Source organism: Perca fluviatilis, chromosome 11 (genome assembly GCF_010015445.1).
Source record: "Perca fluviatilis chromosome 11, GENO_Pfluv_1.0, whole genome shotgun sequence".
In the NCBI taxonomy this organism is placed as follows: domain Eukaryota; kingdom Metazoa; phylum Chordata; class Actinopteri; order Perciformes; family Percidae; genus Perca; species Perca fluviatilis.
Genome location: NC_053122.1, coordinates 27,344,431 through 27,360,084, shown reverse-complemented (window position 1 = coordinate 27,360,084; position 15,654 = coordinate 27,344,431). Strand labels below are relative to the sequence as shown.

At 38.8% G+C, this 15,654-nt stretch overlaps 1 protein-coding gene across 2 annotated transcripts in view; it reads left to right on the top strand.

The window, feature by feature from the left end:
- Positions 1-15,523, top strand: part of LOC120567871 (endophilin-A2-like) — a 15,760-nt gene extending 237 nt beyond the window's left edge. The window contains exons 1-9 of one of the 2 annotated variants that reach the window (XM_039814964.1): positions 1-12; positions 4,586-4,654; positions 5,349-5,565; positions 5,747-5,880; positions 7,443-7,601; positions 9,022-9,125; positions 9,545-9,678; positions 9,971-10,009; positions 12,655-15,523. The exon at positions 1-12 is cut by the window's left edge and continues 237 nt beyond it. In XM_039814964.1, coding sequence (XP_039670898.1) covers positions 1-12; positions 4,586-4,654; positions 5,349-5,565; positions 5,747-5,880; positions 7,443-7,601; positions 9,022-9,125; positions 9,545-9,678; positions 9,971-10,009; positions 12,655-12,842 — 1,056 coding nt within the window. In that variant the 3' untranslated portion in view covers positions 12,843-15,523. The remainder of the gene's footprint in view (positions 13-4,585; positions 4,655-5,348; positions 5,566-5,746; positions 5,881-7,442; positions 7,602-9,021; positions 9,126-9,544; positions 9,679-9,970; positions 10,010-12,654) is intronic. The other variant, XM_039814965.1, reaches the window with a different exon arrangement.
- The last annotated feature ends 131 nt before the right edge of the window (positions 15,524-15,654 follow it).

Sequence of the window (15,654 nt, the reverse complement as noted above, 5' to 3'; positions counted from 1 at the left end):
AAAGCGAGTCAGGTAAGAGCGCGACTTTTGTTAGCTTAGCTAGCCAAAGCTAGCTAACTAAGCTAACTAAAACTACTTTTATTGCGAGTTTATGCTAGTTTCAAGCTAACGTTAGCTAGTTAGCTAACCAAAGTGAAAATGTTATGGGTAGCTAGTTAGCTAGCGTTAACGATAAAACACTAACGCTACTTAACTTAACGTTATATGAAACGCTTTATACTTGAAAAGTATAACGTTACGAGCTAATGTTATATTGTTATTAAACTAGTCAACAACTGTCAAATGTGTTGTGGCTCAACCCACTTAACGTTAACGTTAGCTACTTAGCTAGCTAATTTAACTAAAGTTAATGCTAATCTAGAGAGTTGGCAAATTGGCGTTTGTAACGTTTTAGCGTAGCACGTTAACTTTTCGTTAGCTTCCATAGTTTTTTTTTTCCTGACGTTATGTTGAAGCACTTAAGTTACTGTCCCTTAGCCAGGGTTCAAAATTAGCAATATTCACTAAAATATGTTGAATGTTCACTAAATTAACGCAAGTATAAGATCAACTAACGTTTATGTGTCGAAGTTTATGACTGACACAGAAGTCAGGCATTGAAAGGATGAGTTTCTGGTTCGATGGAGATACTGTATGCGATGGTTAGTGCTTGGTTTCTTCGTGTTTTGCTGTTCTGTTAAACAGCAGGTAGATAAATCACTCAAGTGTTAGCTAATACCCTAAAGCTATAGTCATGTTGGCTATCTCTAAAGTGCTGGATTACACAATGTTTTCAAAACACTTGTCTCAGGACAAATTTGGATGTGTTGTGGTGATACTGTAGCTAGTTCAAAGTCATCTCTCAGCTGTGTCTCCTATGTTTCCAACAACAGAACTGAACCTGTGAGCCATTGATAATGTCTTGAAATATATATTTAAGATTGTTATGTGTACTTACATTTATTTCAACACTTCTATATTCTAATGTATCGCAGAAAAGTCATGATCTCTAGTCAAGTATTTATCTCTTAAAATATAAAGGATCCATAGTGCCATACAGGCCCTGAATCATTTACTATCATAGTGATATTCCATGCTGATGATTTTAACTTTGGTGACACTATACCATAGCTGAACATCTAATTTTTGAATACATCTCCAAATTTTCTTGTTACACTATCAGTGTGATAGACGTAGCATCCATTTAAAACTGAAAAGAAAAAATAAAATAAAATATATATATATATATATAACACACACACACACACACACAGCGGGGGAAATAAATATTGAACGTGTCAACATTTTTCTCAGTAAAGATATTTCTGATGGGGCTATCGGCATGAAATTTTCACCAGATGTCAGTAACAACCCAAGTAATCCACACATACAAAGGTATCAAAACAAATAAGTCCATAAATTAAGGTGTGTGTGTGTGTGTGTGTGTGTAATAAAGTGAAATGACACAGGGAAATGCTGAAATGTATTTAATACTTAGAAAAGCCTTTGTTGGTAATGACAGCTTCAAGACGCCTCCTGTATGAAGAAACTAGTCGCACACATTGCTCAGCTGTAATTTTTGCCCATTCTTCCACACAAACTGTCTTCAAATCTTGAAGGTTCCGGGTGCATCTTCTATGAACCTCTTCTTTCCAGAGGTTTTCATTTGGATTCAAGTCGGGTGATTGACTGGGCCATTCTAACAGCTTGATTTTCTTTCTCTGAAACCAATTGAGTTTCCTTGGCTGTGTGTTTGGGATGTCCACCCTTGTTTCATCTTCAGCATCCTGGTAGATGGCAGCAGATTCTTATCAAGAATGTCACGGTACATTTCTCCATTCATCCTTCCTTCAATTATATGAAGTCTGCCAGTGCCAGATGCTGAAAAACAGCCCCACGCTATGATGCTCCCACCTCCAAACTTCACTGTTGGTATGGTGTTTTTAGGGTGTTGTGCAGTGCCATTTCTCCTCCAAACATGGTGTATGCTATGACAGCCAAAGAGTTCAATTTTGGTTTCATCCGACCAGATTATATTCTCCCAGTATGTCATTGGCTTTTCCAGATGTTGCAGTGGTGTCTTGCGTGGTGTGCGTGCATAAAGGCCATGGCAGTTGAGTGCATTACTAATGGTTTTCTTTGAAACAACTGTACCTGCTTCTTCCAGGTTTTTCTGAAGATCTCCGAGAGTAGTCATTGGTTCTTCGACAACTCTTCTAAGTATTCTATGGCTCCTTTTGTCAGAAATCTTGCGAAGAGCACCTGGTCGTGGCCGGTTAATGGTGAAATGATGTTCTTTCCACTTCTGGATAATGGCCCCAACAGTGCTCACTGGAACTTTCAGAAGTTTAGATGTTCGTCTGTAACCAATGCCATCCGTATGTTTTTCTACAATAAGCCTGTGAAAGTTTTGGGACAGCTCTTTGCTTTTACACATAGTGAAATGCTTCTTGAGTGAAACCTTTTGTTTGCAAACGAAAAATGTTGACGCGTTCAATACTTATTTTCCCCGCTGTAAATCTACAAAGTAGTCCGGAAATCTGGATTTATTGAGTCAGGTTTGTCTTGTGCTTCGAAATTTCAACTGGCGCTCATCCCTCTTAGGAAAGAAATATAACTGTTGGCTCTTGAGACAGTTGAAGGTTAAACCCTCCACCACAAACCTGAAACTCAACAAGACATGGCCTGCAAAACAGATGGCTTATGTTTTAATGACACCTTCCTTGCAACAGGTCCTTGCTTTGGCCAAACACTGTCACATGCAAGTGATGTCACTTTTTTTTAGTGGGTGTGTAATGGAATCTTAGTTATGTGAATACTCTGCTCAAACCAGTAGACACAGATTTAGTCAGTACATTTACAATACAGCAATAATATCAAACCAGGGATGAGTGCACAAAAATCTTATATACCGTATAGCTTCCATTTGTTAACATACAGGACCTATACTGAACACCCTGCTCTCTATTAGCACAGGCCTGGTCAACAAGCCATTCAGGCTATAAAGAAATAAAACAGGGTGGAGGAGGATAGGCTAATCAATTCTGTTAGTTGCCTAAGAAGCTCCACGTCGTACACGTCATAAAAATATACTTGATTCAATCAATGATTCAACAGATTAGTCAGCTAAATTGCTAATCCACCAATCTATAGCTGACACTGTGCACAGGGTCTTAAATATTGCTGTTTATTTTATTCCACATCATGTAATTTATCTTTCTTTTGTCATTGACCAACAACACTAAACCCACATGCTCTCCATCAAATGTGTTTGTCTTTTTAAACCCCTTTTTTAGTTTACTTATTTAGATTTAGCTTTTAGCCATTTTAAGTAACCGGGTAAAAAATAATTTAAAGCAAAATGTCATACCTACAACTAAAACAAGTTTTTCAACATACTGTAGATTACATTTAGTAGTCAGACCGGGAGGGGCAGGTTTGTTAGTCATGGAGGACAAACAAATGAGTGCTGGCATTCATGAAGCCAGATGGGGTGCTGAAAGTGTGTTTGTGTTTGGATTTCACTCATCTATATGCCACATCTTCACATCTGGTACCAAGAGATTCATTAATTGCAATTAAAATGCTGTTTATTAGACTTCATAATTAGGGAACATGTGGGGCTGAATTATATCACATAAATCAATTGGCAAACAGAGTTTAGGGTATTTTCAGAGCCACTGACTGTTTCATACAAAACAACTTTACCAAGCCTGTTTATTGTATAGACTAGAGAGATTGATTGATCCATCTGGTCATAGTTTTATTTGCAGTGTGGTGCTGACAGCTGCACCGAGTTGAACCAATGGAAAAACACACACACACACACACACACACACACACAATGAGTCTCTGTTTGGCCTGCCAGCCAACTGGACTAGATTTTAGAGTTTCTTGCTCTGGATGACAAATGGAGAACGTATGTGCCATGTATGAGTCAGGTTATGAATTGAGAGCAAGATTGTGTGTGTGTGTGTGTGTGTGTGTGTGTGTGTGTGTGTGTGTGTGTGGTAAAAGTATCCATGGACGTGGTTGTAGTGTACGAAACTGCAATGTGTGTGCTGACCTGATGGAAAAAGGAAAACCATTTAATAGAATTCCTTATGGAACTGAGGCTCTCGGTAGAGAGGAAAGTCCAGTTTTCAGCATTCATTCCCTCACGCAGACTTGAGGTTCCTCCACTGATGGAAACATGGGTATGTCTTGGAATTTGAGAATTGTGTTTACCAGGCCCAGAAAAAAAATATGGAAATTGTTAAATATCCATTAAAGTTTTGAAACCGACCGCAGTGTAGTTGTGAAGGTCCGGTTAAATCCCTTTTGACAACAGGTTTTCACCCTGTTAAAGTGTCCTTGTCCTGATCCCCTATCAGCTCCAGAAATGATGTTCTGTAGTTGGCCTCCCACTTGGAAATGCAGTGCAAGACAGTTAACAAAAATATTCACAATATTATGATTACAAGTTTCAAGGGTTTAATCAATCATTTATTTTCTCATATGACCATGTCTGTAGATTGTCAATTTGGTCACGGAGCACAACATGTGGAATCCTAGAAGTATTCATCCATCATTTGCCTTCAGTACTCTGAATGTTCTGTGTTCACAGCTGGTGAGTGAGAAGGTTGGAGGTGCAGAGGGAACCAAACTGGATGAAGACTTCAAGGACCTCGAGAGGGTAACATACATACATTTTATAATAATATAATAATAATCTTTATCTATGGTGCACTTTTCAAACTCCATGTTATAAAGTGATTAACAAAACATTTTAAGAAAATAGTTACACTAAACATTAGGGTTGTACCAAATAGTTTGAAGTTTCATTTATAATGTTGACATTCAAAATCTAAATCAACATTCGAATGCTGCTCAGCTTTTTTCTTCTTTCTTTTTTGCTTGTCTAATCATTCTGTTTAAACCTGGTACTTCTGCAGAGTTGCAGATAAAGATTAGGCTGCACTAATATTATTAATATGATATTATTTGTAGAATTAGATTCTAGTGGTTACTGCATAGGATTGTTTCCAGCTAATAGGATCTAAACATCTCCAATAACTCCAGAGCCTTGTTGCTGTTGTAGCATGATGTTGCTTTAAGCCTAAGGGCACTATTATTATTTCATCACTATTGTATGCCCTTATTGAATAAGCCTGCTGCTTACATGTATTTATGTTGACGAAATTGGCGAGTTATATTTATTGAAGAAAGTGGATTTAAAAAAAAAAAAGTAGAATATGTTCTTTTGTTTTACTTTAGTTAAACTAGTTAAATGATGTCACCCAAGTTTCCCTCACTCACACTCTTAGAGGCATAAAACTCATCATATGCACACACATAAATGATTGTCTTTCTCTAACCTGTACTACCAGAGAGCAGATGTTACCAGCAAAGCGGTGGTGGAAGTCATCAGTAAAACATCGGAGTACCTCCAGCCCAACCCGGCAACGAGAGCTAAGCTGTCCATGCTCAACACAGTGTCCAAAATGCGTGGGCAGGTCAAGAGTCCGGGCTACCCTCAGCCTGAGGGCCTCCTGGGGGAGTGCATGACTAAGTATGGACGGGATATGGGCGAGGACACCAGTTTTGGTAAGAACAGCGAAGGCAGTTAAAGGATAAGGTATAGGGTGAAAGAGAGATGTACGTTTTGGTGTATGTTTGATTAGCGGGGGGGCATGAATCTTAGTATAGAGCTAACTATTATTATTAACATGCCTCACGATGTCCCACATTCCCTAATGCTGGTATTTTGCATGTGTGTGAACTGCAGGTGGGGCTCTAACAGACATTGGGGAGTCAATGAAGAGGATGGCCGAGATCAAAGACTCTCTGGATATTGATGTAAAGCAGAACTTTATTGACCCGCTGCAGGCAGTCGCTGAGAAGGATATCAAAGACATTCAGGTAGAATTAAAGAGGTACTATGCCTCTACATGTACAGGCCAGGCATTGACTAATGAGCTCCACAGTCTGTGTGTCAGCTGCAATATGAAACTTTAGGAAATGGTATTTACTGTCCTGGTGGTGAAATGACATGCAAATGTTTAAATCTAGCAAATTTCTCAAACTATCATACTAGGGCTGTCAAACGATAAAAAATTTTGGAATCGCGATTGATCGCTGAATTTTTATAGTTAATCGCGATTAATTGCATGTTTTATCACATGATTAAAATTCTATTATTTTGCATTTCAGAACTGTTTTTAAGTACATATTAACAATGGAAAGCAATTATTACCAGTGTATCTTGATTGGGAATCAAATTAATGCAAAGAAAGTTACTTTATAAATTTGACTTTAAGATTTGTATTTGTTTATTTACTGTAAACAAAAGAAGAAAAAAGAAGAAAAAAATGTTACTAAACAACAGTCAGGAACTTGTTTATTGTTAAAGCCATGGTCAAATTAAAGATTTAATAATAATGTAATAACTATAACTTATTTCACCAGTAAATTGCTGTTGAACGACAAAAACAACCACCAGATGGGAAAAGGGTATTTTACAATTACTGTGAATGCACCACGAGGCTACCTGTTTTAAGTGAACGCACCGTCTGTGTTGTTTAATTCCGACAACGGCAGCTCCTGCGCTGCAGAGCAGACGGTTACGTCCCGGTATTGGAATCCTCTACAGTAAAATACAGTCACACTTTACACTGTTTAACGTTAGCTGTCAGCATTTTAAACGTGTTTAATCCAGCTGCTAGCTAACAGTAGGCTAACGTTACCTGCTATCAGGTGTAGTGTAAAGTCAGGCACCAAAATGAGGCAGAGAAATTTTCGTTCTTATTTGGTTTTGTTACTACCGTTTAGGTCGGCACATTTCGCTACCCAACCCTACTTACCAGAGTCAATATAGTGTGCAGTAACTTCTAAATACTTTTGATTACTCACTGACGTCCACTGATCACCGGTTGATGAGACAGCGTTTGCACTTTGCACTTTGGTTTCATCAACAGGTTGGCGAGTAGCACTCTCCAAAATAGTGCTTTGCCTGAGCCCACTAGCATCAGCCTGAGTCACGTTAACTGTACTATGCTTAGCTCGTAACAATGTGCATATGGCTTTCGATTTGTCTACGAGCCGTCCGGGAGTTTTGGAAAATAAAAAGCACCATTCAGAATTCTGTTGCTGCTGTCTTTCTCCATCATGCCTGCAGCAGGAGGATGTGTTACGAGGAAGTATGATAAGTAAAGGTGCGGCAAAGGGTCAAAATAATAGCCTGTTAGGCACGACGCGAAGCCGAGTGACGTGAAAATAAATTAATAAATGGCTGCATGCGTTTATTGCGATTTAAAAAAATAAAATAAAAAATGAACGTGTTATGCTCGGCCCTTAATCGCAACGTGATTAACGCGTTAATGCTGACAGCCCTATATCATACACAAGTAAAAATGCTTGAATTACTCATATAATATCATTTGTGAAACCTCATCCTCCCAATCCCAACTCTTTCACCACCTCAGTACCACCTGAAGAAGCTAGAGGGCCGCCGTCTGGACTATGATTATAAGAAGAAACGTCAAGGTAAAATCCAAGATGACGAGATCAGGCAGGCCCTGGAGAAGTTCCACGAGTCCAAAGAAATGGCTGAAGGCTCCATGTACAACCTGCTGGAAACAGATGTGAGTAACTGTAGACTAATCTTGATTTAAAAAAAAAAAATTATTCAATTAATCCTGTTGCCAATAAAGTAGGCTAAGTGTTGTTAACATGTCCAAAGTCAACAATATGATATAATAATTCTTAATAGACTTAATGTAATAAATAAGTCATCAATTTAATCAGTGCCAGTGGAAATGCTGTGTCACCTTAATTGGTGGTTTGATAGATAAGTAGAGTTCACACCAGGTAGAAGTTTTATAATGCTGTCTAGTTTTCTTTGGGGAGCCAAAATGTATCAATACTTCAATCAACTTGTATCAATACTCTGATACAATTATTGGGATATGGTTAAAAGCATTAATGGCTGAAGCAGATGTAGTTGAATTGGCATATTCTATAATGAAACATTAGGCAGTGAATAATGCCTTTAAGAACTAGTTAGACAAACTCAAAATAGGGAAGCAAATTATGAAAAAGAAATTACAGTATCTCACAAAAGTGAGTACACTCCTCACATTTTAGTAAATATTTCATTATATCTTTTAATGGGACAACACTGAAGAAATGACACTTTGCTACAATGTAAAGTATTAAGTTTACAGCTTGTATAACCATACCTAGAGATTGGCATGGTTTTATGTCAGTTACCCTAATAGCTGGTTTGATTTGCATTGAGAGATGGTTTTATGGAAAGTACCCCATGCCAATCTCTAGGTATGGTGAAGGCTATGTGATGATGTGGGGCTATTTTAATTCCAAAGGCCAAGGGAACTTTATCAGGATGCATAGTATCCTGGATCCATGAAATAACTGGCCTTTAAAAATAAAAATCTGCCTGCCTCTATGGGAATTTAACATAGGGGTGTACTGACTTTTGTTGCCAGTGGTTTAGACATTAATGGCTGTATGTTGTTATTTTGAGGGGACAGCACATTTACACTGTTATTCAAGCTGTACACTTAATACTTTACATTGTAGCAAAGTGTCATTTCTTCAGTGTTGTCCCATTAAAAGATGTAATGAAATATTTACTAAAATGTGAGGGGTGTACTCACTTTTGTGAGATACTTTACCTTAAATAATCATCATTAGAGCTGTATGAAACATGGTAGCCAAACTAAAAATGTATGATTTTGATGTGCCTATAGAGTACCTGATAGTATTTATTCTGGCTAGTGTCTCTGTTTCTACTTGCACTGGATATGCATGTTGCAAGCTGCTGACAGCTTCGCTGCTAGCAAGGTGTATGTTACTTCTGTATCTGTCCGGTACCGTTTTCATACCTGTAATTATGAGATTTTTTAAGTTTTTATGACGTACTGATAAACAAATGGTATAATAGGAGACCGGAATGCAAATGATTAACCAGTAAAGAATTCTCTGAAGCACCACTGTTGTTTCTGTGTTTGGTCTCGTTCTAAAATTTTTGTGTGCATGTAGGTGGAGCAGGTGAGTCAGCTGTCTTCTTTTGTGGAGTCTCTGCTGCAGTACCACAGACAGGCCACACAGGTCCTGGAGGAGCTTTCTGACAAACTGAGAGAAAGGTCAGTGCCAAGACCGTGTGTGGAAGATGGCATGCCTTTGTATGTTGAGGTTGTCCTCTGGCTTGTGACAAGGGATGATTCAGCAGTAACATCTTTTCTTTTACCATCTGATTACAAGCAGCAGCTTCTGCTGAGCACATTTTATTTTTATATATATTTTTATATATATTTGGATAATTATCTTTGGTTTTTTGATCATTTTTATATAATCCCTTTTTCCCCCATTACAGGAATTAAATATACATTTTACTTTGGCATTGTTTTGTTTTTGACATTTTACTTGTAGTTGTAGTAATTGGATTATAGCCCACAATAAAACCAATTAACATCTCTTTGTTAAATCTGTCTATATCCGTATTGGTGCATCTCCTACTTGTGAGCTCATAGAGGTGATGTTTTTTTATTCTGATTATGTGCAGGGTGAATGACGCTCAGTCTCGTCCAAGGCGCGAATACACACCCAAACCCAGACCATCCTATGACTATGGAGAGGTAGAAAACTCTAACGGAGGATACTCACCAGCTGCAACAACCCCTCCAGCTTACTCTCCTGGTAAACTGTGTGTGTGTGTGTGTGTGTGTGTGTGTGTGTGTGTGTGTGTGTGTGTGTGTGTGTGTGTGTGTGTGTGTGTGTGTGTGTGTGTGTGTGTGTGTGTGTGTGTGTGTGTGTGTGTGTGTGGTGTGTCTGTGTTTTTTTTGTGTGTGTGTGTGTGTGTGTGTGTGTGTGTGTGTGTGTGTGTGTGTGTGTGTGTCTGTGTGTGTGTGTGGGGCGCAAGTCCATCTAATTTTTAAGACTGGTGTGTCTTTCCTTCTGCGACATTAACCCGCCCCTGCACAATATCCAGGTCCATCCTTCCAAAGAACGTCAATCAAGAGCAGACGGCGTGAGTGAGACATGAAGATAACGTGATACTTTCACTCACTCTGGCGCACATCTGTGTGGTAGAGAGGTGTATGCATGTCTGTGTGCCGGTAAAGGATTTGACTAACATTGAACGGTGTTGTTGGGTCCACTGTGTCCAGTCGTCAGGTCCTGAGAACAAGACAGGGCTTGTTTGAGTGTGCATATTACTCTGTTTGACCAAGACTGCGTATGTAAAAAAAAAAAATATATCAGCAAACCATGTACTAGCTTTGTTTTAAGTGATCAGTGGTTGTGGCGTTTCAGTCAAAGTTGTCGACCAAATCTAAAATTTTAAAGCTACATTGTGTAAGAATTTCTCCCATTTAGCGGTGAAATTGTATAGGACAACCAACTGAATATTACTTTCCAGCCCCTCCCATTCCGAGCGCGTTTTAACTCCTACGGTGGCCGTAGTATTCCAAGAAGTACGACTTCGTCCGGGAGTGTTCCTTCCAGCGTAATAATAGTTTTGTTATTTTGGTACCATTTCATTGCTAACATCAGCTATCAGGTTCCCAAAAATATGCAAGCTAATGTTAGTAAAGTATCACTGCTATCGTTTTTCTGTATATTGTATGAGATTAATAGTGTAAGGCAATGTTTACAGCGTAAGAGAGAAGCAACAGAGGTTTGGGTTTGTAATATATTTCTCTGAGCAGTATGAACAATGTCAATGAAACCGAAATTAGCTCTTAGTATCTCCATCGTTTACACGCAGCTGTTCTAGCTGTAGCTAGTCTGTGTTACAACTGCACATGACGTGAGTTGTATGCCAGGGAAATCACAACACCTATGATTACGTTTATGTTACGAGGTAGACGGTCCTTTTTCATCATTGACGCGAAGGAAAGTTTCCTAGACGTCGTTCTAGCGTTATGTACAACCATGCTATTGTTAGCCAAGCAACTATAAAACTTCGAATTTACACAAATCGACAGAATTACCTTTTGAGAAGAAAGCAGGCAACTTTGGCGTCCCTTTTTTAAAATCCTTGCTCCTTATGAGCTCTTTCCATCTTGGAAAAGCCACTCCAATATTAACTTTGGTCTTGTTGCTTTGTCGTTTTATTCTCTTTTTAACTTCCTTGGCGACTCCGTTACATGTCCTTGAGTAATCTTCTCCCCCCTCCCTGGCATTCTGAGTGTAAAATCGTGAAAGACGGAGTTATGTCCCTCTCTGGCTAATGTATTTTAAAGATGGAGGCGCAACATGGTGGCCGTCATATGTATTCTGAATGATTCTGAATGGCAGATTGTACGCGTACGAGAATACTTTGATTAGTTGGTAAGGCTTTGACTTTTGCCCAAAAATCATATTTGAAGTTTTTTTATCAAGTTTATTAATATTTGAATATTTATTAGTAATATTTTGACCATTAAATTCCTTCCAGTAAGGCCTATATTTTTATCAAACTTAAGTTGTAGATGTTCTGTCCACCAGAGGGCAGTGTATCAGTCAATGTCATTAGGCAGCCAATGATGTTTTCAGAAGAAAAACAAACTGCCACGACTGTTTTTTTTTAATTAAAAGTCAGACCCTGGATTAAACACAAACAGTATGCTTTCGACAGGAAGTTCGGAGCTTTCACCGTAGCCTATGTAAGTGGTCTGGTGTGTGTGTGTGTGTGTGTGTGTGTGTGTGTGTGTGTGTGTGTGTGTGTGTGTGTGCATAGAGTGAGAGAGTGATGGTGATTACCGGTAGCTTCAGAGTGAGTAGCGACTCTAGAATCATAGTGAGAGGAACAAAGTGTCTCCCATGTTCTTTCTGACCACGGTGAGACATCTGTAGCAGGAAAAGTGAACCCTCTCCTTGATTTCACGTTGTTTATGGAGAAGGAGAACCAGGAAATGGGTCGGGGGAAATGCAAGCCATGGCCGAGCGACGTGTAGTTACATTTTGAAATGCGTGGAAAAAGCCTCGGAATCTGAATTGAAAACGTTTACAAGCAAACACATTTACAAAAAATAATGCCCATAATGCCCCGTGTTCGAATATAATTATTTTTTTCGAATAACGAAGTTCGGAGGCAAAGCCCTATTAGTTGGTGGAAGTAATTACACATGAATGAGCACATATTTGTTAAAGAACAAAGGTTTTTTTTGCTAAGAATCAACTCAAAACATTACACAATGGAGCTTTAACAAAAAAGTGTTAGTTTTTTTGACCTGGAGTCATGGTTTTACTGACTTGTATTTATATGTATTTATGCCTGTTCACTAACTGATGAAGCTTCTGAACCTTGAGAAAAATCACTACATGCCACTCTGTCCATTTTACATATATAGTGAGGGGTGAGTCTTAGATCATTCACCTCTTCAGTCAAGCAGGACAAAAAAATGGCTTGGCCTAAAACTTGAACATGGTCATTATGGATGTAATAAAATAGTTTAGCTGTGTAACGTGTCAGTACATTGATTTTGATCTTGAGCTTCAGAAGGATTCTCCCTAACCACATTGACGACTAACCTATATGGTCTATTCCAGAGTCCTATTAGAAAACATACTGGTGACACAGGATACACTAAACTTATTGAAGGGAAATGATCAAACATTCTTTTCACAAAATAACAGTATTTTTTATTTCTCCCTCCTTTCTATCTCTCCACTTTTTGTGTCTCTGTGCAGCTGAGCCATGCTGTAAAGCACTGTATGACTTTGAGCCAGAGAACGAGGGAGAGCTGGGCTTCCACGAGGGTGACATCATCACCTTGGTCAATCAAATCGATGAGAACTGGTTCGAGGGAGCCATTCGCGGAAAATCGGGATACTTCCCCAACAACTATGTTGAAGTGGTGGTGCCTCTGCCACACTAAAAAAAACAGCAAGGCAAGAGGTGAACAGCACGATGGAGAGGATGAGAAGGGGGGATGGTAGTGGATGATCAACTCTCAATAACCAAAATATATCTTTTTCTTTATTGCAATTTAAGACTAAACATATCAAGACAGGAACCTAATTTGTACCTAGGAGTTATTTGAGTAAAGAGATTTTTTTTTTTATACTGTCAGATTAAAAGATGTAATGGATTTTTAAAAACAGTATGGACAGGGGGATGTTCAGTCAGAAAAATGACAGTGTAATATTTAAGTATTTACTTTCATTCTCTATGCACCTGTGCACTTTGTACACTACACATTCATCACAAGAACTGATGAAGAAAGACCAAGAGAGAATGACATCTGTAATGACATGTCCAGCAGTATCCACAAACACTAAGAAGTGCAACTAGTTTATTCTTATATTCTAAACCTATTTTATATTCACAAGATGACCTTTCTTGCTCTGTGTATTGTTCATATGTTACTGCACACATGCATGTATACACATGCATTCTTCCAAGCACTGTTTTCTACACTCCCAGTTTTCACTTCTGTGCCTTCAGGCTTTAGTACTGTTGTCAGCATGGACCGGTTAGAGTCAACATGGAGGACTGGCTGCCTTCTGTCCATGAGACTATCCTCCACTGCCATCTGGTGGTCATCTAGAGATCATTCTTAGCTATTTGCACCGTCATACGGCCTTTATTATCTCTTACCAAATCCACGTTGGTTGGCTTGTCTTATGTTTAGGTGTGGATTTGTTTTTTCTTCCTAATATAGATATAGAAAACTTTAAAAATGACTGGAGCCAGTCAGCATGTTTACATTGACTGGCAGCTGTATTAAATGTTTTTTCATTCTTACACCACCGCTGATGAGAGAAACTGGCAGTTTTACAAACGGCAGTTCATTGGATACCAAAACAGTTGTTTTATAGCGGAGTCTAAAGAATTGGAGGGCGTCCATAAATATGCTTAGTTTTATAACCTTTATCACACTATTTGTTGCTACGTTGTACATTTTTTATTTTACAGACAGCCCTTCCAATGTTTCTCACTGCACTCCACTCACTCCTCTTAGAGCTGATTCCCACATTGGACGAGACTGACGTTTGTCATTAAAAGAAAACGTTTGTCATTAAAAGAAAACACATTTCATACAGCCAGATGTGGGCAAATATGCAACATGAAGTTAAATGTTTTTAGCCTTACGAAAATGTTTACTTCACGTTACTTCACAAAAGAAAAGCAGACATTTGTTTCCACAAGAGTGCAACCCACAACAATGTAACATGATTCAGCCCCATCCCAAATATTTTGTAGCACTACACTAAAGCCATAAGCCTAAGCGTCCTTCAGTTCCTCTATTTTCTCAGGCTGTATTGATACTGCTGGCAGTGTCACTCACAATGTTTTGTGGGCTTTTCCCAACTGTTTGTTGATGAATTTTCAGTCTGTGATTTGTTTTCCCCCATCGTGCTGGGTTAAGCTTGGCTTTAGTACTCTAACCTATAATTTGGAGCATGGAAATTTTTCTGATGCGTATTGGGTGTTTTTGTACCTGCCTCAGTTTTCAGGCTGAAACTGCGCACCGGACCGGACAGACAATGCTCCATAACTATCTCCAAACTATTGTGGACAGAATTTACTTACAATGAGGAAGGCCTGTGCACAATAGGTGGTTTCAGTTTCAATTAAGTCTTTTAAAAGCTGACTACGAACTGTGAGGGTTTTTGCTGTTCACTGAAATACCAACTTTCTCCTCTTGTCATGATCCCCTTGTTAGACCGCCCCCCACCCAATTCATCTCTCCCATCTCTGTTAAAACTGGGAGTGGAACAGACAGGTCTTTTCAGCAGGGAAGGGCACACAGCAGTGGATTATGCCCTCCCTCCCCCACTGGTCTTTATTCACCACCTGCCCCTGTACCCCTACCCCCTCTCTCATTATCTGCCCCATCCCATGGTGCCTCTGGAGTCTCCTGGAATATCTATCTAATTTTTATCATAGTATGTGCCTTCTAAATGTTATGTTTGCATGTCTCCTATGTTATTGATGTTATGTATAGGGCCAGGGTACCTGTATTTGGCTGTGCTGAGTAGTAACTGTGTAGTTCAGTGTGGGTTTACAAGCCTTTTACACTAAATCAAAAGCCCAGAGTTTGAGGGGGGAGAACAGGGTCAGGGGTTCAGGTTGAGCCATTATTCAGCTTGTATAATATTGGTGATGAATATGTTGTCGAACAGAGGGCTAACATTTTTTGTGTGCCGCTGCTGACATCTGAAATAGTTGTCTGAATGCTGCAGCTGACATTTATTACAACACTACATTCTGTGATGGCTCATATTGCATCCATATGTGTCTCAACTTTGCAATGTTGATGAAGTATTATTAGACTTTAAAGCTTTATTTTATTATGTACAATCTTAATGGAATTTTCTGTGTTAAAATATAACTGCTTTGCATGTGTCTTCATTACAGATGCTGTGTCTTACGCAATGCATTATTTTTGTAACTGTGACACTGTGGGGAGACAAAGTGGGATTATCCTGGATTATCTTTAGGATATATGGACTACATCTGTACTAAGTGTAATATTCTGTGTCTTGTATATATTTGTTACTATGTAAATGGATGCTGCATTCGCTTCTTTAAATAAATATTAAGTAATTTCGCTCCCCGTGTGTCTTTACAGCCCTGCAACTGAATTGGACGTTTTAAATGTATACAATTTAATGATAAAGTGTGTACACTGATGCAGAAAATATCAGAGGCATAAGATTCTCTTTTTAGATGCACCCGATTTT